The 24,437-nt window shown below is 45.1% G+C and overlaps 2 protein-coding genes across 5 annotated transcripts; both read right to left on the bottom strand.

Annotated features, from left to right (window-relative positions):
• Positions 1 to 3,085: 3,085 nt before the first annotated feature.
• Positions 3,086 to 7,489, bottom strand: LOC119336039. 4 transcript variants are annotated; one of them, XM_037608081.1, is made up of 5 exons: positions 6,054 to 7,489; positions 4,580 to 4,676; positions 3,941 to 4,432; positions 3,678 to 3,788; positions 3,086 to 3,292 (listed from the first exon to the last, which is right to left on the bottom strand). In XM_037608081.1, exons 2-5 carry the CDS (start codon positions 4,670 to 4,672, stop codon positions 3,086 to 3,088), a joined length of 903 nt encoding a protein of 300 aa, XP_037463978.1. In that variant the 5' UTR covers positions 4,673 to 4,676; positions 6,054 to 7,489. The 4 variants fall into 4 exon arrangements, with proteins under 4 accessions (XP_037463978.1, XP_037463977.1, XP_037463979.1 ...); XM_037608080.1 differs by having other exon boundaries at positions 4,580 to 4,673; XM_037608082.1 differs by having other exon boundaries at positions 7,195 to 7,489.
• A 1,035-nt stretch (positions 7,490 to 8,524) lies between these two features.
• LOC119337648 (NADH dehydrogenase [ubiquinone] 1 beta subcomplex subunit 2-like) lies at positions 8,525 to 11,238 on the bottom strand. The gene is made up of 4 exons (XM_037609811.1): positions 11,029 to 11,238; positions 9,677 to 9,722; positions 9,515 to 9,583; positions 8,525 to 8,875 (listed from the first exon to the last, which is right to left on the bottom strand). Exons 1-4 carry the CDS (start codon positions 11,136 to 11,138, stop codon positions 8,846 to 8,848), a joined length of 255 nt encoding a protein of 84 aa, XP_037465708.1. The 5' UTR covers positions 11,139 to 11,238; the 3' UTR covers positions 8,525 to 8,845.
• Between the last annotated feature and the right edge of the window lie 13,199 nt (positions 11,239 to 24,437).

Raw genomic sequence — 24,437 nt, 5'->3', positions numbered from 1 at the left:
GAAGATATGTATATGCAGAAACCCGAATGTTGTTCGGAGTCCCGGATGAGATTCCGGACGTCACGAGGAGTTCCGGAATGGTCCGGAGGTAAAGAATTATATATAGGAAGTGCTATTTCGGGCATCGGGACAAGTTTCGGGGTTATCGGTATTGTACCGGGACCACCGGAAGGGTCCCGGGGGTCCACCGGGTGGGGCCACCTGTCCCGGGGGGCCACATGGGCTGTAGGGGGTGCGCCTTGGCCTAGATGGGCCAAGGGCACCAGCCCCTATAGGCCCATGCGCCTAGGGTTTCCACCATGGAAGAGTCCATGTGGTGGAAGGCACCCCTAGGTGCCTTGGGGGGAGGGAAACCTCCCCTTGGCCGCCGCCCCCCCTAGTAGATGCCATCTACTAGGGCCGGCGCCCCCCTGGCACCCCTATATATAGTGGGGGAGAGGAGGGACTTCATACACCAGCCCCTGGCGCCTCCACCTCCCCCCGTTACGTCTCTCCCTCGTAGTCTCGGCGAAGCCCTGCTGCTGTGACGCCCTGCATCCACCACCACGCCGTCGTGCTGCTGGATCTTCATCAACCTCTCCTTCCCCCTTGCTGGATCAAGAAGGAGGAGACGTCTCCCGTCCCGTACGTGTGTTGAACGCGGAGGTGCCGTCCGTTCGGCGCTGGTCATCGGTGATTTGGATCACGTCGAGTACGACTACATCATCACCGTTCTTTTGAACGCTCCCGCTCGCGATCTACAAAGGTATGTAGATGCATCTAATCACTCGTTGCTAGATGAACTCCTAGATGATCTTGGTGAAACGAGTAGGAAAATTTTTGTTTTCTGCAACGTTCCCCAACAGAACATACCCAGACTCGTCTCTCCTGCTCCTAGCTACAGCCGATGCGTTGGGTATGACTGTTGGTTTCTTGCGGGGGCTGCGACGCCTAGGTGGAAGACCAGCACGCGGCACGGTCGCCTTAGCAGTATCTGCACCAACAGGGGTTGGAGCTGTTGTGCCAGGACTCTCACCTATAGATGGCATATCCTTGTGAACTGCTGCCTCAGCGGCTTCTGTCGTGGACACAGGTGTGCCACCACGCACGCGCTTGGAATCAGTGTCAGAAGAGCGGGAATCTTCCTTGCCTAGGTTCGTCTCGGGAGCGTCCACTTCAACGCTTGCTGATGGGGTGGCATGGCTCATAGCAGCATCCTTCATTGCCAGAAGAGTTGGCAATATTTCAGCTGTCCTGGCAGATACCGACTCGTCACTCCCCGATGTACGGATGCCTGTTGTTCTAGCCTGGACATCTGCAGCCGGCGGAGATGGTCGGCCACTTGCATCAGAGTTGGTGGGAGCGGTCAACGATGCAGCAGCAGTACTGCCGCCGGGTGCCTCATGTACATCTGAGTTGCCCCCCATTGACAACTTTGAATGTAGGCATTCGAGCGGGTCCTTACTGATATGCTTGGCCCCGCGCGTAGTAGTCTTCTTCACCCTGCAAATAAAAAAATCATATGAGAATGGTATGAAAAAATGAACAAAAATATGTTTGCAATGGTAGAAATCTTAAAAGAATGAAAAACAAGTGGAAAAGCTGGTAGTTGCCATGTAATGGGAACATGAGTTGCCATGTGTCATAGTTAGCAGTTGCCATCCAGCAGCAGTTGCCATGTTAGCCAACTTGAAGAGTGACAGAAATGTATGTTCTGTCAGGAATGCAATTTGAAACCTATGTGTGGGATGAGCTCACAACACCAAAGGTAAAAGATGGCAGTTGCCATTAGGGAGAGTGGTAGTTGCCAGTTGGCCTAGATGCTAGTTGCCATGTAAAGACCAATAGAAGTTGCCGTAAACTAAAAAAATGAAGGAAGAAATCATTTGGAAAAACAATAGTTGCCGCGTGGGGGACGATAACAGAAGAACATGGGACAAGCTGAACAGTAGCATTGGAAATTCAAGAAAAAATACCACTATGTAAATGAAAGCACATGGATAAACCTACTTCTTGACTGGCTTCCTCAGGTCTGGCAACACGATAGGATCCCCGGTGTTGGTCGTCGTCGTACGAGGAGAATACCTGGTGGAAGGGGTGTCACCGGCAATGGGGGCACCTTTGTTCAAGCGAGCAGAAACACGGGTTGGCGTTGGCGCCTGTTTCTTCGTAACTGCTCGTCCACCAGCAGTCGGCTCACTACACGTAATAGATGGAGGGAAAAAAATGTGGCAATTGTCAGACAACAAACTCATTGTCGCGCTTGACAAAAAACAAGTGCAAGAAATGGATGAGACTGTTCCAAGAAAAATAGACACAGAAAAAAAACTAAAATTAAAAGTCAAACCTCCTCCTGACAGCTACGAGATCGGTCCTAGACCTCTTGCCAGGAGAACCCTGCCCAACATCCTCTGGGGCCCTCCCCCTCCTTGATGGCAACACCCCCTCGCCTCTCACAGCCGTATGTTCTTTCACTTTCTCCGGTGGGGGGATATCTGTTGCATCCTTGCCCTTGTTGCTGCCTGTGCGAACTTCAGCATGTTCATCGTTATCGGTGTCCTAATGCACATTATCCATGCCATCATCGTCATCCTTGCTGAGGCCAGCGTCTCCATCTAGATCATCTTGTGTGTCACCGGGCTCTTGGGAACTGTTGTAGTCGTACCGGCCACGGCAACCGGTTGGCCGATGTGTACGTTCTGGGACAAATGAAGTGAACTGCCTCGCAACCGCGTCACTGTCAGAGGCACTGAGGGACGTCCACCCCTCAACCAACTTCCCGAGCAAGCCGGTCATTCCGGATGCAAACTGCCCAATTAGATGCTCAACAGGTGCCCTCGCCTGTGCACGAAAAACAAGAAGCATCAACAACCACCCATATTGCAGTCTCTTGCGCGACATCAACAAGTAATCCACGGCAAACCATGGATGTAGATATTTTGATTACCTCAGAAGGGCAAGACGGAGCTGAGTGCACATCCATCCACTTTCCAAAGTTTTGAGGCCCCCCAAACACGCTGTAGTCTATAGCATGCTTGGCCAGCAGCTAGGAAAAACAAAAAGAAATTGTAAGCATGCCTTATAAACCACGGACGGTTGCCTCATGTCAAATTTGTAAGCATGCTGTGTGGAGAGAGAAACAAAAACTAACCTGCAGTTTTCCATATGTGGTATCAGTTACCCTGTCTGCGGCAAGCACAGCCTTGACAGCATTGATAGTCCACGCAGAAACAACAAACTTGTGCGTAGGCGGCGGGCCTCCTACCCCAATGAAATCCACAGTGGACAGATCAAGACAGTCGACATACATGAGCTGATTTAAAACAATTTTACAAAGAAAGAAATATCAGTTGCCATCATGGGTACTTTGTAGTTCAAAAAAGAGCAGGATAATGTATGATCCAATGATAATCAAGTTGATGTGCATGACAAGAATGGAATAAAAACAAGAAGTTGCATTATGTATATGCTAGTTGCCATCATAGTGTGCTGGCAGTTGCCATCATACTGTGATAGCAGTTGCCATGCTAATATGACGGCAGTTGCCATATTGTCATTATGACAGCTGCCATATTGTCATTATGGCAGTTGCCACATTGTCATTATGGCAGTTGCCACCTTGTTATGATCAGGTTGCCATGCATGAATAAAAGTCTGTTATAAAACAGAGTTCACAGAGATATCTGATAAAAAAATACCATTAAATGCAGTCGGCAACCCTTTTGGTACATCTTGTTTGCGAAAGCATCATGGAGGAAGTCGGCAATAAACTTACACCAGTTCATGTTCTTCATATTTTTCAGATTCGCCTGCACCACATAAAATTTCAGGGCAAAAAGTTTGCCGCATCAGAAATCAAACGGAAAAAAACATCGAAAACACTGGCAGACATTAGCTTTACACATGACATCGGAGCCAAAAAGATTGAAGGAAAATAAAGTAGTAAAGATGGATCATTCACCGGGATGGGGAAGCATTTGTTGCTTGGGCGAAGAGAAGTGGTCGGTGCAAAAACAACTGAGATGAGGTACATGAGTAGCTTCATCTTGAAAACATCTCCGTGCGTCGTCATGGCCTGCAGCGAATCTGCCAGTGCAGATGTGTTCGGCATGGACTCCAATCCAGGAAACAAACGGGCGGACAGCGCTTCCTCGATCTCATTGTTGACCTCGTACGGGACTTTGATATGTCCACGAGGCACACCCAAAGTGCAGAACACGGATTCCTCGTTCAACGGAAGTCTTCCACGTCCCGGAATCACGAATTCCCTGGAGGCGGGCTCGTAGATCTCACCAAGCCAGTCGCATACAGGGTTGACAAGGTTCGTGCACCGGACTTCCATCAGAGCCCGCATACCCATCTCAGCAGCAGCTCCCTTTTGATCGTCGGTGAATTTGTCAATCAACACAGTCAGACGTTCTTGGGAGGCTCTGTTGCGAATACGTTTTTTCTTCTGCAAAAAACAGACACAAAGTGATCAGTTGTTGCCATGTTTTACAATGTCATGAAAATTTAGTTCATGACAGACGACTGCAAAAGACCTAGGTGCCAACCAATAACATAAATCAGGAGGAGGGGGGGCGGGTGTGTGGACAGTTACCTCATCACCCTCTTTTCTCCGTCTAGTTGCCCGATTACGCTGTGGTGGATCCATGAAATCATCGTCATCATTTTGATGATCGCCACGAGCCATTCTGCTGATGTAGGAACAGACCAAAATGTCAAGGTGGAAATGTAAATGCAAGAGGTAAGCATTTGCCACCTAACAGAAAATGTCAACTAGTGAATGCAAAAATATAGCATGAACACACACGCGCCCCCCCTATGATTGTCGAGAACATAAACGTGGCAAGTAAGCACGTTGGTTACGCTATCAAGTAAAAAAAGTGTACATATGGTAAATGCACTTGAAAACAAAATGTTGAAGTTGCCATGTTAGCCCAATATAGTACAAAAAAGCAATGAAACCACATCTGAATCAATAACTTGAAAACTGGCACAGTGTGTTCAGATATCACAAAGTCATTGTGGCAAACGAAAAAATTGCGTCCGCAGTACAATGAAGTTGCCACATTGTACTGACTGTAACATGGCAACAGACATGATGTGGTCAGCCAAAAAACTTGCCACATGCAAAAACATATGTATGGCATCTGGCACAATTGGTACGCAAATGTGGTTGCCATATTATGCAGCCAATTTGCCACACTGTCATATCTGCAGTATGGCAACAGACAGTGTGTTCACATTCTATTTGCCACATGATTATACAATCCAAGTGGCAAACAGGCACACTTGATGTGCACATTAGTTGTCGTCCAGTGCAGCTAGATGCTGAAACTGCATTGACTACCGATTGTGGCAACTATCAATATGTGGTAACTATCACAAATAATTCAGAAAAAATTAGATGTCACAATAAAAAAGCATGTGTGTGGTTACTATCATAGTAATTCAGCAAAATTCAGTTTGCCACATGGAAGAGCGTGTGTGTGGCAACTATCATAATCATTCAATAAAATTAGTTGCCCCATGTGAAAGCTTAAATGTGGCAACTATGACAGTCATTTTCAGTAATTTGTTGCCGCAAAGCAAAACACGTTTGTGGCAACTATCACATTTGTTCAGGGAGTTTAGTTGCCACACATTTGTTCACGTTCAGTCATTCTACCAAGTTCGCCTCATACTACAGTTTCAAAACCAACTAACTAGATCTAGGTTTCAATGACAACTACTTCGACTTCAAAATCACCCTCAAAATTCTCGCACGAACTGACTGCAAACACAAATTCGAACCAATGCGCATCAAAACAAACCGGGGGACACCTCCCAAATCCATACGCAAGACTAGTGCGTGCCTCCGAACAGGCATAACCACACCGACGATGCCGCCGCCGCGGCAGCGACGAAACTGCCCAGTGCCACCAAAAACGGCTAGCAGACAACTTCGGCGCCGGCGGGAACACCGACGCACCGCCGAATCGCCAGAATCTCTACGAATCGATCTAGGAATCGAACAGGGAGGGAAGGGGGAAAATGCAGGAAGGGGTTGCAAGAGATGTAGCGAGCATTACCTTCAACCCGCACGCGTTCCGGCGAAGCCGCTCCGTTCCGGCGAGCACCACCGACGGCCGCGAACACCGTCGATTGTTCCGCCTCCGCCGTCGCCTTCTCCCCTCGCCTTCTCCTCCAGTGGTTTGAAGTGCGAGTGGGTTGTGCCAGTAATTGCGCCGTGGGTGAGTAAATGGAACCGTGAGGGAGAGGGTGGAGGGGTGTGCGACGTGTTTGACGTCAACCGCGGTCGGAGCGTGGCGTGCGGGCGCATGGAAGTTCCACCGCACGCCTCTGAGTGGCAACCGCTGACCACGGGATAGCAACCACCGTGCGGGCGAACTAACTCGCACATCGCACACGAGACTCGTCCTACGTGGCGCCGAAAACCGGCCTGTTTGTTCCAAGATTCGTGCACAAAATTGCCAACGGAGATGCTTGCGTGTGGTCTGGGTGGTAAACGCCGACACATGTGGGCGTTAACATTTCCGCAAAAATATGGGTGCGTTTGTCCTCTCTTTGCGCCCGAGGGGATTTAAACCCCGGTGGAGAGAGAGAGAGAGAGGGGCTCATGCCACTGGGCTAGGACTGTGCATCTGCTCGAGCATAGCCGTGATGAAATTTGAGTTGGATCTAGAGCCTGATAAAGTGGTCCTATGTGGCAGTGATAGAAGGCAGTGGTGCAGCAAAATGTTACAAAACGTTCTAATCCTAACCTTGCATCTGAGATCCGGCAGCGGAGATGAGCTCACATTCAAAATGAAATAGGGGAAACAGAGGAGGTGTCGGCGGCAACCAAACATACGGCGGAGCACTCGCCGGAGTTGAATTCCGACGTGCTCCCGAAGTGTGAGTGCGTGCAAAGGGTGCAGTGTGTAAATCCGCAACCCAGGCAACCAACCATGGCGCCAAACGTCGATGGGAGCGACGGTGGCGACATGCCGGAGTTGGGGGCGCTCGGGTGCTTATGGAATCGACGCTAAGACCGGCAAATGAAGAAACTAACGCTGACACACTACTCTACGGATGCATGCGAGTGCAGCGATGCAATGGGGACGAACGCCGGCGACATGGCCGCGCGGAGGAGCTCTCGGGCTCGAGGTGAATCGGGCAAAACCGGACACAATCGAAGGGGGGAAAGGGGTAGGAGGTGCACGGGCATACCACAAGCACGGATGTGTGCTTGGCTGGCCAAGAGGTGGACAAAGTAGACGATCGACAATTGACGAAGGCGAGGCAGCGGCCGAATGGGAATTGGGAAGTAGAGGAAGAAGACTGCGTCCATAGGTGTTCTTGCTTCGCGTCCGTGTAGTAGTCAACGTAGACGAAGCAGATGAGTCGACCAGACACGAAGACGACGGTGGAGGGGAGCTCGATCGGGCTACGTGGGCGCCATGGCCGAGAGCTTTTGGGCTCCCTTCTAGAAGGGGCCTAGAGTTTCTGTGGGCGAGGGAAAGGAAGTGGAGGCGAGGGATGGGTGGATGGCGAGCTGCAGGAGAAGATAAGGCCGAGCTGCATGGGCGAGCGCGGCGTCGGGCGTGCGGTCCCCGTACTCCGGCTGGAGCTAGACGAAAAGGTGGGTATGCGCGCCCTATAGAGAGAGAGGCTGGCAGGTGGGGGCCACATCGACACGTGGGCGGAGCGTTGCGAGGGTATGTGGGTTAGCCGGTGAGAAAGGGGGCGAGCGCAGTAGCTGGGCTGGAGCGCGCGCTCGGCCTCTCTCTCCCTCTTCTTTCTTTTTTCTTTTTCCTTTTCCATTTCTTTAAACACGGAAAAATTGAGAGAAAGAAAGCAAGGGTTAGAAAGGGAATTTGAGAAGACTACATATTTTTCTTTTGGACTCAGACAAATTCTCAAACCAATTTTTGGAAGAGGAAAATTTGCACAACTGTTTTAATTTTCAAACCCGTTCAAATGAATTCCAAATGGGTTGAAATTTAAGAGGGTGGCTCAACACATTACTTGTGATTTATGAGCCAAAGTAGAACATTTTTGGAAGAAGTAAAAATGTCACTTGAAATTTTAGAAATTGAAGAAGAAAGAAATGGAAGTTGCATTGGAAACTTTTGCTAGTGTTGTTTTGTTTGCGATTATGACATAACCAGTGATGCATCACCCAACCACCTGCATCTTAGATAGCTCATCCTTGTGTTGTGTTGTAACTGGTGCCCGGTGTTTTGTTGTGTGTGTGTGTGTGTGTGTGTGTGTGTGTGTGTGTGTGTGTGTGTGTTTCATGTTTCTTGCCTCCGCAAGAAACATTGCCCCTCAGGCTATATGGTTTTTGATCCAGTTTTTCACATAAACTGGATCATGATTTTGACCCAATTTCCACATAATAAACCGCCTCATTTCTTTTGAATTGATATCAAAATAAATATATTTGCCATGGCACGGGGCACAGATCATCACCAATGGAAACAGACGGCTGCAGGAGCTCGAACACCTGAGCTGGCTTAGGCATGCTTGCTACGAGACACTAACTACTGGAAGTTAAGAGTGCTAAACAGCAGTAACGCTTAGGCATGTTTGCAATGCGCTACTCGAACGGGATACATATATTATCACAGGATTTCTCGGAGCATGCGACAACAGCTGCAGCGATCACAATAAGCAACAACACATGCACGCCGAAGCATTCCCACCGACGCCACAGCTCCAAACCAAAATACACAACAAAGCCAGTTTGTGTGCTAAAAAAAATACTTGCAAACAACAGCGGTGAATAATGATAGTTGTGATTGTTTTTTATTAGCAGAGACTTGCGTCGAAACATGCGACGTGCCAGGGTCTCTGTCAGCTGCTTTCAGCGTTGAGCTCAATGGGACGGCGATGACGACGATGAAGCCTGCGTGGAAGAACAGGACAGGGTGCATTAGCTCTTATGTTTATCTCTCAAAAGGCAAACAAAAGAAAGATGTTGTTGCATTGGCTTATCCTGAACGTAATCAAATAGGCGTGCTAGATAAGCAAAACGTAACTTTGACCTCAGTTGATAAACTGTCAAGAACTACCAAGAGGATGTATGACATCGATTACCACCACTTGGTAGCTCTAACTCCCTACAGACACGCATAAACATAGCATGCCATTGAAATGATTATGCAGCAAGGTTTAAAAAACGATTATGCAACTCACAACATGTGATAAATTTGCTTTCCTGAGTTGTAATGATCTGTCAATAAGTCTCTAAACTTGATAACATTGAAGATGATAAGATATGCAGAAACCAACATTTCTCTAATCTTGCAATATTTCTACTACTACGGTTCTCACATTATCGAAAGTAAAACTGCTGAAAACAACAATACAAAGCAATTCATAGCAAAAGAGAAGAACAGTCAGATCAAGATGACAAGATAACAAACAGAATGTTAACAAGACCAGGAACGAAACAGGAGCAACCATTTCAACTCGTTCGCAGAAAGTTAAAGTACAAAACTAAAGCACATACAAAAAGAGTGGAGATGTGATCTGAAGCTAATACCTCATGCTCATGTGCATGCCCATGACCATGCGAGTGATCATCATGGCCATCCCAAGGATGGCGCATACCCTGAAAACATTGATATCATTAACCATGTATGCAAGTAAATCAAGAACATGTGCAGAGTGCAAGGACGAAAACCGAAATAGAATGGAGCAATACCAAGAGTACAGCGCCGTCCTGCTTAGCCCTGTAGAAAATCCAAAACCTGCAGAGAGGTTAACTTTGATTAAGTTTGTAACAGCAAAAGCTTGCGCGCTGTTAAAATTAATGGTTTATAGATCTAAGGATATATAGAATGATACTTATGCCTGGATATGCTTAAAAATACAGAGCACTGGCACAATCAACATACAATCGAAGATGCCAAGCTTGAATTTGGAAAACATGGCCAAATTTAATATTTTGATCTAGAGCATCAATGCAATTATGCTAGTGTGGTCATGGTGAACTATGCTGGAAGAATCTGGACATGGGCGGTGAAAGACTTGATGACTAAATGGAAAATAACCAAAAAGGATTCAGCAGGTTGAAGAAGAAAAGCTGAGTGGAACAAAAGCCTTAACATGCTTCTTTGTGGCATGTGTGTGTTCTTTTTCCTGAAGTCAAGGCATTTTGGTTGCGAACTGATAATTACTCCAGTTATGATGCAGATAACGGTCAATGGATTCAACCATCAGTGTTTCTTGTATAGTTGATTGGTTGTTATAGTATAGGGTCCAGATGTTTTTTGTAATGAAGATACAAAGGTTATACGCTCCTAACACCAGACGCCTCTTTCACTTCACATGAGGTTGTAAAGATATACCAGTGCCACCTTGCTCAAATTTAATGCTCACCACTAGACCTTCATACTGAAGGCATTACCCTGAACCTGGGAACATGATTACACACTTGTTTGCTAACCTGGGTAGATGGTCATCCTCATGCTGCAAGGGTGGAAACTGATAAAAATGACACGCACCACAGTTTCTACGGCTGAAGGTACCAGAGTATATGATAACCTATGCAGATGATCGACCCCGCTTGTTTGCTAACCTGGTTAGATGATCGCCCTATTGTTGCTATGGCTGAAGGCGAGATTTCTTTTTAGTCTTTGTTGAAGAATATCACAGGGCATATGCAACTGGATGTGGTTGCCTTCCTTGTATAAGAACCTGGAAGACCAAATCTGAACAACTCCCCATGAAACTTCCTACCACAATCACCGCTGCTCCGGCGACCGAGCGCGGCCGGCGAATCGCATGGCCGAGACAGAACCAGATCGGACAGACGGCACGCGCGACCGAGCACCACCCACTCCAGATCCCCAAACCGTGCGTTCGGAACAAAGAGTTCCCAATCAAATCTACCGCGACCGAGAAATCCCCCCCGCGGACGGCGGATCCCGCCCGCGTCGCCGCTCGGGCCAGGGTCGACCGGGGAAAGCGGGCGCCGGGGCGGCGGGGGGAGGCGCGCGGGCCGGGGGAAGGGGGGAGAGGGGAGGAGAGGGGATCGGGCGGGCGGGCGATTACCACATGGTGGCGCAGAGGCCCTTGCCGGCGATGGTGTGCCAGCGCTTGTTGTGGGGGATGGTGTAGCCCTTGTAGGTCGTGCCGCCGTGCGCGCCTCCGCCGCCGCCCATCGCCGCCGTCCGCCTCTTCTTGGTCCGGTGTCGCCTCGTCTGGGGGATTGTCTCCGCCTCTGTGTGTGTGTGTGTGTGCGTGGTGGCCGGCGGGGGTGGGGGTGGGTGGGGTGGATCTGGGTCACTGCCGCAGCGCGTGTTGGGCCCGAGAGAGAGAGAGAGTGAGAAGGAGGAAGGGCCAGATGTTTCAAGGCCCGTGGAGGTTGTTGATTTGTTTGCTTCTGGAGTTCTAGTCGCCGGCCTGCTCCAAATTTAGTCAGCAACTATAATGTTGAATTAGTCAATTTTTTGGTATTGCTTCTTTTAATATTTTTGTATGTACATTTGGTCAATTTTTGAAAACATTTACCTTTTGACTCAGTTTATACGCCATGTATTTCGGGATAGAGGAGTAGTACGCTGCACTCCAAAGAAGGATGATTTTGCTAATGTAAATTGAAGTTATATTTCAAGCTGTAGCACAACATAAATACATCAATGGCACTACCTTAAGAGTAAAAAACTAAGATACCACATACCAATTAAAATCAAGGACATATCATTCTATCTAGAAGTAACATAAGAATATAGTCTTCATTATTACCTTCGGCTTCAAGGCAACATAAAACACATGATATAGAAGATGACTTATATAAAATGTGAAAACAACATTATCTTACATTTCTCAAAAAGTTGCAGCCACAATGGTATACACATAGGTTCATTATATATTACCTAGCCATTTTATCTTATACATATGGATTATGAACATTATGAAAATAAAATGCATGTTCATCATCTAGCACAACTGATGATACCGAGCAGTGTTTCATTTCGACCCTGAAGAAACTATGAAAATAAGCTCATCTAGGGATACTCTGTATCCTGCCTCTCCGCCTAGCCTCTCCGCCGGTGGCCACTCCGGCCCCGGCATCCACGTCTTGCCTCCGGTCGGCCTGCGCCACGCCGACGTCCTCGTCTTGATCTCTCGTCGGCGACCATTCCATCTCCGTCTTCCAAGTCCAGCTTCCCCAATCGCCCACAACTTCTTCATCGACCATGGCACTCGCCGACCTCGACTTCGACAAGGGGCAAGATTTTGCAGCAGAAATCTGGAGGAAATGGTGCGTTCCAATCAACCATGCTGAAGATCAAGAATCTGAAGAGTTCCCTATGGTGGCTGAATTCACCAGATCTCAGTTGCGTCTCATGGAAGAATAGGTTAGCACTATTCTCTTGGCTTGTTTTGGAGGAAGAGCATCTCTTTTTAAAGTCAAGTTACTGCAAAATTGGTCATTCAAGTTTATTGTCTCTTCCAAAGAAGTTGGTTTCTCCATCATCAAAGGGGGTAACATTTCACTTCCTCTTTTCAACCTTAACTTTCTTCTCTGGGGCGAAGGAGGCCCCAACTCATGCTGGGAACTCGATCAATACCTCCAAGAAAAAGAGGATGAATGGACCCATATTTTCCGTTGTCACCCCCAAAAAACGATGCTCTTAGATCTCCAGGTCTTTTCCCCATTCTAGATCGAGTTGATCATCGAGCTTCGATTGACCGTTCACCCCATTCAAACAGACATGCTCCATCATCGGGCCATAATGGCCATTATGGCAGTAATGGACATTCATCAGCCATTATGCAGCCAAGGGCGGGATCAACGCAATTTCAAAACTCTCAACAGGCCTTCTGTGTGCGCTGTCTCCTCTTTGGTTACGCCAGGCCCAACTGCACCAACTGTATTAAGTGTAAGGCCTGCGAGAAATGGGGCCATATTGCCAAAGATTGTTATTCCTCGGCTCAGCCCAACCATGGTCAGCCCACCTCCACTTTAGCTGGCCCGAACCGGACGCTTGCGATTCCGAGGCATCTAGCCACTGTTCCCGCTGCTGAATTGGTAGGAGCGGTCAATCAGCCATCATCTCTTGGTCACCTCGACATTACATCCTCTGTTCCTTGCCGAGTTAGCTCCCTCCATTACTCCGCCTCATCGCCTTCTGCTGCTCAAAGATTGCAAGCCGTCGTCATCCCCGTTGCCCATCGACCTCCTCACCACTTTGGCTTCCTCCGCCTCTCCACCAGAACGCAGCCTTGCCATGGCCTCCTTTCCTTTTGATCTCTCCCGTTTTCTCCCTCCCAACCACCAGAGCATTACGGTGGAAGGAAGGCCTGCGCAGATGAAAGTGCTTGCGGCTGCGCCAACACCACTTCATGAAGATTGGGCCATTGCCACAATAGTGCCAATGCCGAATCTGCCTGTGGATTTCAACACTGTGCGTGAGGTACTCTCTGATTTCCTCACTGACAGAAGACTAGGCTTTAGAGAGATTACTCAGTGTCCATTTGGTCAAGCCTACATTCAACTCAACAGTGTCTTTGATCGAGATGATTTGGTGGCTAACAGCCCGCATCAGTTCACTGATGTTCATGTTATATTCCAAAATCATGATAAGGGACTGAATTGGAGAAAGCTAGTACTTACTAGAGATGCCTGGATTTTGCTTTGTGGATACCCTTTTGACAGAAGGAACATCAGAGGGATTAATGATGCTGTGAGCAAGTTTGGTAAATTTGTGATGTGGGACAGAGTTAGAAGCACTAAAGCCATCCAGATGGTTAAGATCAAAGTGGAAGAATTGAGGGATATACCTTCAAGTATTGTCTTTGGAGATGGGGAGCACTCTGACTCCCTAACTGTACCTGTAATCATTCTGCAGCACAAAGTTCTTGGGGAAGAACCACATGATGAAGACCCAATCCCACCATTTGGTAATCCACATCCACAGCCCGCACAACCCCATCACCACCCCAATCAGCACAACCATTTTCCGGCCCCCCTGCAGCATCATGAAGTAGAGCCACCAGTGATTCCTCCATTAGATCTTAACCTGCCTCCACACAATGAAGAAAATGAGGATCAGATGGAAGAGGAAGAAGATCCAGAGGAGATGCCTGGCTGGGGACACTGGGCTATGCCAGAAGGAAACCCTGAGATTGACCATGAACTTCACCCTGGTGAGTTTCTTGAGCTTCAGGACTTGATGGCTCCCAAGGAGGAAGAACATCAACAAGCTTTGGAACTGGTACCTCATAGCAGTCTCACCCTGTCTCTGGGACAGTCAGCTAGCAGTGGAAATACAGGAGCATCTATGGTTGGCCCTTTGGCGCCACATGTGCCAGATTTAAACCTATTGGATGAGCCCATTGGGCCTATACAAGAGCAGGCATCAGGTGCTCTAGCTGGGCCTATTGGCCCACTAATCATTCTGCAGCCCATGCCAGTGGAGGCCCAGGAAGTCGTACCTCTACCTATTGAAGATATGAGTCTGAACCTGATGTTGGTCCCATCACAGTCTCTTGATATGGATAGTAGAGATGATCCTATGTTTTTGGAAGCCATGACCATGTCACACTCTAGGAACATGATTAACATCAAGAGGACTACTGTTGCTCCCTCTGCTGTACTGATTACTGAGCATGACCCTAATCTCATTGATTTTCAGTCACAGTCAATCATGCCTGGTGAGAACCAATCTGAACTCAAGAAAGAAGTCACTGCTACCTCTCCTCAAGCTAGAGATGGTAATGAGAAGTCAATTGATGCTGGAGCTATAGGTGAGTCATCTGCTTCTTCTGAGCTCTCTGCACCCCTGGTTTTCCATTCCCTGCTTTTCTACCAACCAATGATTTAATTGAAGAGGTAGAAAATCCACTCATGGTGCCATCTACTTTGAGCACAAATGATAGCAAGGACATTGCTCATAAGACTGAACTTCTGGGAAAGGTAGGTGCTGAAGTCTGGTACATGCATTTTTCCCCCTCAAACAATGATCAAACTTCCATTCAGGTACCTGTTGATTGGGTTAATTTTCTGTCAGTCACATTCCTATTATCTGACAAATTTGATTGGGCAAAGAAGTTTGTTACATCTACTGTTTGGGAGATTATTACACAAGGAGCCAGTGATATTACCTTGCCATTTGTTATTCTCCAGTCTTGTCCTATTGTGGATTCATCCTTGTCCTTTTCACAATATTTGGTTTAGGGGACACAAGAGCAAGAAGTCAACTCGCCAGCTCCATCTGCACCACTTCTGGCACAGGCTGCTGCATCTACTTCAGCCATGCACAACATCAAGAAGAGAAAGGAAAAGGTTCCACTAGTGGAAACTGAGGTAAGGAGAAGTTGTCGATTACAACAACTAAAGGGTTGTAAGAAAAAAAATCTGCATGGATAAAAATTGCCTTGCCTGTCATGCTCTACCTCCCCCAATCCCTGCAAAAGTGATTAAAAGTCTTAATACTTCTTTCTGCAAGGTTGCTGCTCAAGATACTACTGAGGAGATGCTGACTAGCAAGCACAAGAAAAACAAGAGCAACCCAACTGCTAAGGAGGCCCCAAGAGCCAGCTCTGTTCATTAAAGATCCAGTTGTCTTCAGTAGACTCTTAGCACTTTATCATGAGATTGTATGATGCTATCTTTTGGAAAGTTACTTTTAAAGATGTCCAGGGTGTATTCCTTCTGCTGAACAGAGCAATTTGTCATTTTGTTAAACTTGATGTAACTGGATGTGTGGCTGTCAGTTTTCTCCTCCTGTTTGAGGTGTCCTACTTAATGCTCTATAACTAGCTGATCTGGGCTTGGATGTGGAAGAATGCTACTATGTTTGCACTTTCTTATGTTTGGGAAAGTTCAAAGAATCATGAATCTATCAATATTCTTTTATATCATAAGAGGTTTCAGTTTTTAGCTTGATCTTGTGCCAGCTTTATTATCTCTGTGAACATGAATAAGGAATGGTCCATTCTTAATTGGAATATTAGAGGATTGAATGATCCCAAGAAATGGACAACTATCAGAAATAAAATTGATGAATCTAATTATGCCATCCTATGCATTCAAGAAACCAAATGAGAAGTGATTGATAGAAGATTTTTTCAGAACTTTTGTCCAAGGAGACTCAGCAAATTTGAATATCTTCCATCTGTGGGAGCTTCAGGAGGACTGTTAATTGTTTGGAATGATCAGGTCTTTCAGGGTCATCTTTATCATTCCAACAATTACTCTATCTCAGTTTCTTTCACTTCCTCCCAGAATGGGGATAGTTGGATCTTGACCAATATTTATGGACCTAGCCAACAGGATGAGAGACCAAACTTTATTGACTGGTTTAGGCACTTCCAAACTCCTGAGGATAGTAACTGGATGGTACTTGGAGATTTTAATCATATCAGATACCCACATAACAGGAACCTGGAGGAGGGAAATATTCATAATATGCTAGCTTTCAATGAAGCTATCAGCAACTTATCTTTGATTGAAATCCCTATCAAAGGCAGAAACTTTACCTGGAGCAATATGCAGGATTGGCCACTATTGGAAAAGATTGACTGGTGTTTTACTTCTGAAAATTATACTCTGAGCTACCCAGCAACTCTGGCACACCCTCTTGCCAAAACCACATCTGACCATGTACCATTTATGGTCAAGATTGGTACCTCTATTCCTAAATCTCACATTTTCAGATTTGAGAATTTTTGGTTGGAACATAATGACTTTCTGTCAGTTGTCCACAACATTTGGACACATGATGTGAATGAGGGAGATAATGCCAAGATCATTGCAACCAAGTTTAAGAGACTAAGGAAAGGGTTAAAGAACTGGGCCAGAAACCTATCAGATCTCAAGAAAATTATTGATAACACAAACCTCTTGATTCTGTGTTTTGATTATTTGGAAGAAGCCAGAGATCTCACATATGTGGAAACTAATGGTAGAAATATCCTGAAAACACATTTGGACAAAGTCCTTAATCACCAGAGGCTCTACTAGAAGCAAAGGGCCACTATCAGGAAAATTAAAGTGGGAGAGGCTAATACTAAATATTTTCAGGCAAAGGCTACTATCAAACATAGGCATAATTGTATTGATATGCTAAAAGATGAGGATGGTTTGGAACACCACACTCACAATGCTAAAGCTGCAATCCTTTTCAGAGCTTTCAAAGAGAGACTGGGTACAACTTTTACCACACAAAATCCACTTCTGCTACACCATCTTATAACCTCAAATGACAATTTGGCCCAACTTGGGGTCCCATTTACCACATCAGAGATTGATCATGTGGTCCTTCATATGCCAGCTGACAAATCTCCTGGACCAGATGGTTTTAATGCCACTTTCTTGAAAGCATGTTGGTCTATTATTGCACCTAATTTTTACAAGCTTATTGATGACTTCTATCATGGCAAAGTCAATCTCCAGAGCATCAACTACTCTTTCATCACCTTGATTCCGAAAACAGAGGCAACATCCACTCCTGCTGAATTCAGGCCTATCTCACTGCTGAACTGTACTCTTAAAATCATCACCAAACTTCTTGCCAACAGACTTCAGAAGGTGATCCTCACTCTGGTGCACAAAAATCAGTATGGCTTCCTCAATAACAGATGCATTCAGGATTGCCTTGCTTGGTCATATGAGTACATTCACCAATGCCACCTATCTAAGAAAGAAACTATTCTCCTCAAGTTGGACTTTGAGAAAGCATTTGATATGATTAATCATTATACAATTGTGGATATCCTTCAAGCTAAGGGTTTTGGAAGCAGATGGATTAATTGGATCAACATGATATATGGCACTCGCTTCTCCTCTATCCTCCTAAATGGTATTTCCTGGCAAGCAATTTCTATGTAAGAAAGGGGTCAGACAAGGGGATCCTTTATCCCCCCTCATATTTGTGCTAGCTGCTGACCAGCTTCAAACCATGTTTAATCAAGCCATGCAACATTCCTTGATCAGCTCCCCCCTTACTCATGCTTCTTTCCCATACTACCCAATCATTCAGTATGCAGATGATACTATCTTGGTGGCTAATGCTGATAGTGGACAACTACTTCAAATTAAAATTTTCCTTCTCCACTATGCAGCTTACACTGGTCTCAAAGTGAACTATGCTAAATCCATAATGATTCCCATCAACACTCCACCTAGCAAAATGTTGGAACTATCAGATATTCTTGGCTGTAAAATTGGTACTCTTCCCCATGCATATCTTGGTTTGCCTCTCAGTATCAATAAACCAAGAATTGTGGACTTCGTGCCCATGTTGAAAAGTGTTGAGAATAGACTCCTAAGTTGTGCCACCTTATTATCCATTGGTGACAAACTTACCTTGGTCAAATCAATTTTTGCCAGCATGCCAATCTTCTTCATGTGCTCCTTGATGTTACCAAAAGCTGCGATCAAACAAATTGAAGGCTACCTAAGGAATTGCTTGTTGAGAAAATTTGGGTCAATGGACTCTGGACCTGCATTGATTACTTGGGATGTTGTCTGTAAACCTAAGGCACAAGGAGGATTAGGCATTCTTGATATCACTGTCCACAACAAAGCTCTTCTAATGAAATTTCTTCATAAATCTCTGAATAAAGTGGACACTCCTTGGGTGCACATCATTTGGGAAACTTACTACCACAATGGCCCTCCTAGTGACAAGTTACTTGGCTCCTTTTGGTGGAAGACCCTGCTAAAGCTCATACCCCTATACATATCACAAGCCATTTGTCAAGCTGGTCAAGGAGATACCATTTTATTTTGGTCTGATAGTTGGGATGGACAACCTCTACAAGCAAAATTCCCTGAGTTATTCTCTTTTGCTATTCACAAGGACTGTACTCTTCATTTTGTGCATAATCAAGAAGATATTAGCACCCTCTTCCATATGCCACTCTCTATGCAAGCTTACCAGCAATTGACCAGGGTTGAGGACATGTTAGCCTCCAGAGAACGTTCTGATAGTAGGGACTGTTGGGGAACGTAGTAATTTCAAAAATTTCCTACGCACACGCAAGATCATGGTGATGCATAGCAACGAGAGGGAAGAGTGTTGTCTACATACCCTTGTAGACCGAAAGCGGAAGCGTTAGAACAACGCGGTTGATGTAGTCGTACGCCTTCACGGCCCGACCGATCAAGCACCGAAACTACGGCACCTCCGAGTTCTAGCACACGTTCAGCTCGATGACGTCCCTCGAACTCCGATCCAGCCGAGTGTCGAGGGAGAGTTCCGTCAACACGACGGCGTGGTAACGATCTTGATGTTCTACCGTCGTAGGGCTTCGCCTAAACACCGCTACGATATTATCGAGGTGGACTATGAAGGAGGGGGGCACCACACACGGCTAAGAGATCCAAGGGATCAATTGTTGTTGTTATGCCTAGAGGTGCCCCCTGCCCCCGTATATAAAGGAGCAAGGGGGAGGGGGCGGCCGGCCTAGGAGGGGGCGCGCCAAGGGGAGTCCTACTCCCACCAGGAGTAGGACTCCCTCCTTCCTTGTTGGAGTAGGAGAAGGGGGGAAAGAGGGGGAGAGGAGGAAGGAAAAGGGGGCTGCACCCCTTGTCCAATTCGGACCAGAGGGGGACTGCGCGCCTCCTTCCTTTCGGCCTCTCTCCTCTATTCCCGTATGGCCCAATAAGGCCCATATACTCCCCGACGAATTCCCGTAACTCTCCGGCACTCCGAAAAATACCCGAATCACTCGGAACCTTTCCGAAGTCCGAATATAGTCGTCCAATATATCGATCTTTACGTATTGACCATTTCGGGAGTCCTCGTCATGTCCCTGATCTCATCCGGGACTCTGAACTCCTTCGGTACATCAAAACATATAAACTCATAATATAACTGTCATCGAAACCTTAAGCGTGCGGACCCTACGGGTTCGAGAACAAGGTAGACATGACCGAGACATGTCTCCGGTCAATAACCAATAGCGGAACCTGGATGCTCATATTGGCTCCCACATATTCTACGAAGATCTTTATCGGTCAAACCGCATAACAACATACGTTGTTCCCTTTGTCATCGGTATGTTACTTGCCCGAGATTTGATCATCGGTATCTTAATACCTAGTTCAATCTCGTTACCGGCAAGTCTCTTTACTCGTTACGTAATACATCATCCTGTAACTAACTCATTAGCTACATTGCTTGCAAGGCGTATAGTGATGTGCATTACCGAGAGGGCCCAGAGATACCTCTCCGACAATCGAAGTGACAAATCCTAATCTTGAAATACGCCAACCCAACATGTACTTTCAGAGATACCTGTAGAGATCCTTTATAATCACCCAGTTACGTTGTGACGTTTGGTAGCACACAATGTGTTCCTCTGGTAAACGGGAGTTGCATAATCTCATAGACATAGGAACATGTATAAGTCATGAAGAAAGCAGTAGCAACATACTAAACGATCAAGTGCTAAGGCTAACGGAATGGGTCAAGTCAATCACATCATTCTCCTAATGATGTGATACCGTTAATCAAATAACAACTCATGTCTATGGTTAGGAAACTTAACCATCTTTGATTAATGAGCTAGTCAAGTAGAGGCATACTAGTGACATTATGTTTGTCTATGTATTCACACATGTATTATGTTTCCGGTTAATACAATTCTAGCATGAATAATAAACATTTATCATGAAATAAGGAAATAAATAATAACTTTATTATTGCCTCTAGGGCATATTTCCTTCAGTCTCCCACTTGCACTAGAGTCAATAATCTAGTTCACATCATCATGTGATTTAACACCAATATTCGCATCTATATGTGATTAATACCCATAGTTCACATCGTCATGTGATCAACACCCAAAGGGTTTACTAGAGTCAATAATCTAGTTCACATCGCTATGTGATTAACACCCAAAGAGTACTAAGGTATGATCATGTTTTGCTCGTGAGAGAAGTTTAGTCAACGGGTCTGTCACATTCAGAGCCATATGTATTTTGCAAATATTCTATGTCTTCAATGCTCTGCACGGAGCTACTCTAGCTAATTGCTCCCACTTTCAATATGTATCCAGATTGAGACTTAGAGTCATCTGGATCAGTGTAAAAGTTTGCATCGATGTAACTTTTACGATGAAATCTTTTATCACCTCCATAATCGAGAAACATCTCCTTAGTCCTCACTAAGGATATTCTTGACTATTGTCCAGTGATCTACTATTAGATCAAAATTGTATTCCTTTGCTAAACTCAGAGCAAGGTATAGAATAGGTCTGGTATACAACATAGCATACTTTATAGAACCTATGACTGAGGCATAGGGATTGACTTTCATTCTTCTTTTCTAGTTTTTGTCGTGGTCGGGATTTGAGTCTTACTCAATTTCACACCTTTGCAACACAGGCAAGGACTCTTCCTTTGACTGTTCCATTTTGAACTATTTCAAAATCTTGACAAGGTATGTACTTATTGAAAAACTTATCAAGCGTCTTGATCTATCTCAATAGATCTTGATGCTCAATATGTAAGTAGCTTTACTGAGGTCTTTCCTTTTAAAGAACTCCTTTCAAATACTCCTTTATGCTTTCCAGAAAAATTCTACATCATTTCTGATCAACAATATGTTACTCACATATATTTATCAGAAAGGCGATAGTGCTCCCACTCACTTTATTGTAAATACAGACTTCACCGCAAGTCTGTATAAAACTATATGCTTTGATCAACTTATCAAAGTGTATATTCCAACTCTGAGATGCTTGCACCAGTCCATAGATGGATCGCTGGAGCTTGCACATTTTGTTAGCATCTTTAGGATTGACAAAACCTTCTGGTTGCATCATATGCAACTCTTCTTTAATAAATCCATTGAGGAATGCAGTTTTGACATCCATTTGTCAGATTTCATAAAATGTGGCAATTTCTAACATGATTCGGACAGACTTAAGCATCGATACGAGTGAGAAAATCTCATCGTATTCAACACCTTGAACTTGTCGAAAACCTTTCGCAACAAGTCGAGATTAGTAGATAGTAACACTACTATTAGTGTCCGTCTTCCTCTTGAAGATCCATTTATTTAACATGGCTTGCTGATCATCGAGCAAGTCAACCAAAGTCCATACTTTGTTCTCATACATAGATCCTATCTCAGATTTCATGGCCTCAAGCCATTTTGCGGAATCTGGGCTCATCATCGCTTCCTCATAGTTTGTAGGTTCGCCATGGTCAAGTAACATGACTTCCAGAATAGGATTGTCGTACCACTCTGGTGCGGATCTTATTCTGGTAGACGTACGAGGTTCAGTAGTAACTTGATCTGAAGTTTTATGATCAATATCATTAGCTTCCTCACTGATTGGTGTAGTTGTCACAGGAACCGGTTCTTGTGAAGAACTACTTTCCAATAAGGGAGCAGGTACAGTTACCTCATCAAGTTCTACTTTCCTCCCACTCACTTCTTTCGAGAGAAACTCCTTCTCTAGAAAGGATCCATTCTTAGCAACAAAGATTTTGCCTTCGGATCTGTGATAGAAGGTGTACCCAACAGTTTCCTTTGGGTATTCTATGAAGACGCACTTCTCCGATTTGGGTTCGAGCTTATCAGGTTGAAACTTTTTCACATAAGCATCGCAACCCAAAACTTTAAGAAACGACAACTTTGATTTCTTGCCAAACCACAGTTCATAAGGCGTCGTCTCAACGGATTTTGATGGTGCCCTATTTAAACGTGAATGCAGCTATCTCTAATGCATAACCCCAAAATGATATTGGTAAATCGGTAAGAGACATCATTGATCGCACAATATCCAATAAAGTGTGGTTACGACGTTCGGACACACCATAACGCTATAGTGTTCCAGGTGGTGTGAACTGTGAAACTATTCCACATTGTTTTTATATGAAGGCCAAACTCGTAACTCAAATATTCATCTCCATGATCAGATCGCAGAAACTTTATTTTCTTGTTACGATGATTTTCCACTTCACTCTGAAATCCTTTGAACCTTTCAACTATTTCAGACTTATGTTTCATCAAGTAGATTTACCCATATCTGCTCAAATCATCTGTGAAGGTCAGAAAATAACGATACTCGCCACGAGCCTTAATACTCATTGGTCTGCATACATCAGTATGTATTATTTCCAACAAGTCAGTATCTCGTTTCATTGTTCCGAAGAACGGAGTTTTAGTCATCTTGCCCAAAAAGGCATGGTTCGCAAGCATCAAATGATTCATAATCAAGTGATTCCAAAAACCCATCAGCATGGAGTTTCTTCATGCGCTTTATACCGATATGACCTAAACGGCAGTGCCACAAATAAGTTGCACTATCATTATCAACTTTGCATCTTTTGACATCAATATTATGAATATGTGTATCACTACGATCGAGATCCAACAAACTATTTTCATTGGGTGTATGACCATTGAAGGTTTTATTCATGTAAATAGAACAACAATTATTATCTGACTTTAAATGAATAACTGTATTGCAATAAACATGATCAAATCATATTCATGCTCAACGCAAACGCCAAATAACATTTATTTAGGTTTAACACTAATCCCGAAAGTATAGGGAGTGTGCGATGATGATCATATCTATCTTGGAACCACTTCCAACACACATCGTCACTTCACCCTCAACTAGTCTCTGTTTATTCTGTAACTCCTGTTTCGAGTTACTAATTTTTAGCAACCGAACAAGTATCAAATACTCAGGGGCTACTATAAACACTAGTAAGGTACACATCAATAACCTGTATATCAAATATACCCTTGTTCACTTTGCCATCATTCTTATCCACCAAATATTCAGGGCATTTCCACTTTCAGTGACCATTTCCTTTGCAGTATAATCACTCAGTTTCAGGCTTTGGTCCAGCTTTGGGCTTCTTCGCGGGAGTGACAACTTTCTTGCCATTCTGCTTGAAGTTCCCTTTCTTTCCCTTTGCCCTTTTTTTGAAACTAGTGATCTTGTCAATCATCAACACTTGCTACTCTTTTATTGATTTCTACCTTCGTCGATTTCAGCATCACGAAGAGCTCGGGAATCATTTTCGTCATCCCGTGCATTATAGTTCATCACAAAGTTCCAGTAACTTGGTGATGGTGACTAGAGAACTCTGCCAATCACTATCTTATCTGGAAGAATAACTCCCACTTGATTCAAGCGATTGTTAGTACTCAGACAATCTAAGCACTTGCTCACTAGTTGAGCAATTCTCCTCCATCTTTTTAGCTATAGAACTTGTTGGAGACTTCATATCTCTTAACTCGGGTATTTGCTTGAAATATGAACTTCAACTCCTGGAACATCTCATATGGTCCATGACGTTCAAAAACGTCTTTGAAGTCCCGATTCTAAGCTGTTAAGCATGGTGCACTAAACTATCAAGTAGTCATCACATTGAGCTAGCCAAACGTTCATAACGTCTGCATCTGCTCCTGCAATAGGTTTGTCACCTAGCGGTGCATCAAGGACAATTTTTCTGTGCAGCAACAAGGATAATCCTC

This window comes from Triticum dicoccoides, chromosome 7B, assembly GCF_002162155.2.
Source record: "Triticum dicoccoides isolate Atlit2015 ecotype Zavitan chromosome 7B, WEW_v2.0, whole genome shotgun sequence".
NCBI classification, from domain to species: domain Eukaryota; kingdom Viridiplantae; phylum Streptophyta; class Magnoliopsida; order Poales; family Poaceae; genus Triticum; species Triticum dicoccoides.
This window is presented reverse-complemented; position numbering and strand designations above follow the sequence as displayed.